Raw genomic sequence first — 2,160 nt, 5'->3', positions numbered from 1 at the left:
TTTCACACCAAAGGCGCCTGTCTATTCTGCCTGCTTTCGCTACTCTGTAGGTCGGTAAGTCCAATCGTTTTTACCTTTTCAGTAAATACTTTTTCGTGTCAGAAAAGTGTTTCTTGGATCAGAAACTCCACTGATATCTTATAAAGAAGATATGTTTTGACTCTAGGTTCATCATATTTGCGCCCTAAATGCGACTAACTCGAAAGAAAATTGGAGTTGATTTAAGTAGATTAATGGCTGATTCCAGATAGTAGGCAAGACCTTTGCTGGGCTCCCCGCACTCGATTAGTCCATGTTAACTAGCTGCTGGTATGCAGCTTTACTCCAAGAGTGGGTGATGCATGGCGGTCTTACCGTAAAGTTAGACTATCAGCACAAGCCAAAACACCAAAAGGAGTATACGAAAAAAACGTAGGTTAAAATAAAAGGATAGGGAATCTGAAATATGACAATGGCATTTTTGATGATGGTAGTAGCAGTATCACAGCCGATTTTGTGATGACATGAGAAGGATACAATGGACTCGGGTTCACCAGACAAGATGGACGCGTTATAAACGCCTTCATTAATTGCCATTGAAGACTCCAGATGCCCAGAGAATGATAAGAAGGATAACCAACACAATTATAAATACGGCGCCGAAAAGAACCAGACGCATTCGACAGTTCTCCCAATAGCTCTTCTCCTTTACCCTTTTCGCCGTGCTCTGGAACATCTGTGCCTGTAAATAGGATTAAAAATTACCGGAATTTATTCCCTTTACAAACTGATATTTATCCAAAAGGATAAGCTAACTTCTCTCCACATAAATGATATCAGATTGTTCTTCGTCCAGAGACTTGTTGAGATGTGATCACTCATGCTAGCTTTTATAGCAGCTATAAGGCCAAAAGCGGCGGCGTTAATCCGCCAGTTCTTGATAGAAGCTCTATGCTTAACGCTTCATGCGGCAATAATGAATACTTTACCCAACAGCAATAAGGCCTCTGACGTTAACTTGATCAAGACAGAGTAGAATATCTGAGTGTGGTAGCAAGGAGACAGAGTAAGTTTGCAGAAGATGATTCCAAGTAAAAAAGAAATTTCCAACTTACATCAGCCTCAAATTGCTCAGTTTTATCAAAAAGTTCATCGAGTTTATTTCCTCGTTCGTTGAGATCGTTGATATTTTGGTGCATCAGCATAGAGACATCAGCTACTTGACTGTGGAGCTGCATTAGACGATTCCTGTCTTGGCTACTAAACTGGACCTATTTGATCGAACATGTTAGGTTTAGGACATAGGAATAAAATTCGAATGGGTCTTTAACTCTTAAGTAAGTGAAACTGCACTTTGTTCCAAACTACGTGTACCATCGTCTAGCAGATTTAAGAAGGTAACTCATAATGATTATTTATGACATTTTAATCCCACTTTAAAGCAGAAAGGTAATAATTGTCTTAGTGAATGTTTTACACTAGCATACCATCTCTTCTGAGAGTACTCGCCCGAAATCAACTTGATGACAGTGTTCGGAACCGGATTGTGCCTCAAGAACTCTTGATGGATCAGAGGTAAATAAACATTGAACCTAAAAAAACAAAATTGCTTGGGCCAAAACCTTATTTTAAATTCAGAGACAGCTACTGTATAAGGGTAATGAATAAGGAAACGTAGTCGTAAGTAGACATCATAACGGACAATATCATCCCGACAAAAGCGTAACAACTTGAAAAAAATAAATGCCTTCCAATCTAAACCAGTAAAGTATCACAAAAAGCCACGAAAAGCGAAGCCAAATCCGGCATTTGACAACTAAGTGGTGAAGAGACAAGGAAAGGATATAAAGTCAAATATCGACCCACTCTTCGAAGAAAATTTAGTGTTTGCTGTTGAGATGCAGCAGCCTCGCTGACTGCAACATAGGATATTCCATTTGAGTTGTAGCAATTATAGGTACATCTATAAGAGGAATAAGGTTTAGAGATGCGGCTTACGATCCAAGCGGGAACGTCACATATTCTTGAATAGAACTCTCTAACTGCTGTCGGACTTCCTTGCCATAATCCACACTCCCAACGCTTTGTTCACAAAGCACACGCGGTCCACAAGCAACTGCGGCATATAGAATGCTCATAATGAGAGGCAACGCCAGAAGACTAATACACTTCCGAAATAAG

At 39.9% G+C, this 2,160-nt stretch overlaps 1 protein-coding gene across 1 annotated transcript; it reads right to left on the bottom strand. All coding sequences in view use genetic code 11, as the record gives it.

Annotated features, from left to right (window-relative positions):
- Positions 1-565: 565 nt before the first annotated feature.
- EGR_01257 (Putative vesicle-associated membrane protein) lies at positions 566-2,117 on the bottom strand (the record flags this gene model as incomplete). Its single annotated transcript, XM_024490506.1, has 5 exons — positions 566-721; positions 1,095-1,250; positions 1,467-1,571; positions 1,846-1,942; positions 1,978-2,117. The coding sequence occupies 5 exons, from the start codon at positions 2,115-2,117 to the stop codon at positions 566-568; spliced, it is 654 nt and encodes a 217-aa protein (XP_024355325.1).
- Positions 2,118-2,160: the final 43 nt, after the last annotated feature.

Source organism: Echinococcus granulosus, assembly GCF_000524195.1.
Source record: "Echinococcus granulosus chromosome Unknown EG_S00004, whole genome shotgun sequence".
NCBI lineage: Eukaryota > Metazoa > Platyhelminthes > Cestoda > Cyclophyllidea > Taeniidae > Echinococcus > Echinococcus granulosus.
Note: the sequence above shows the minus strand (reverse complement) of the source record. Positions and strands in the feature narration are given on the sequence as shown.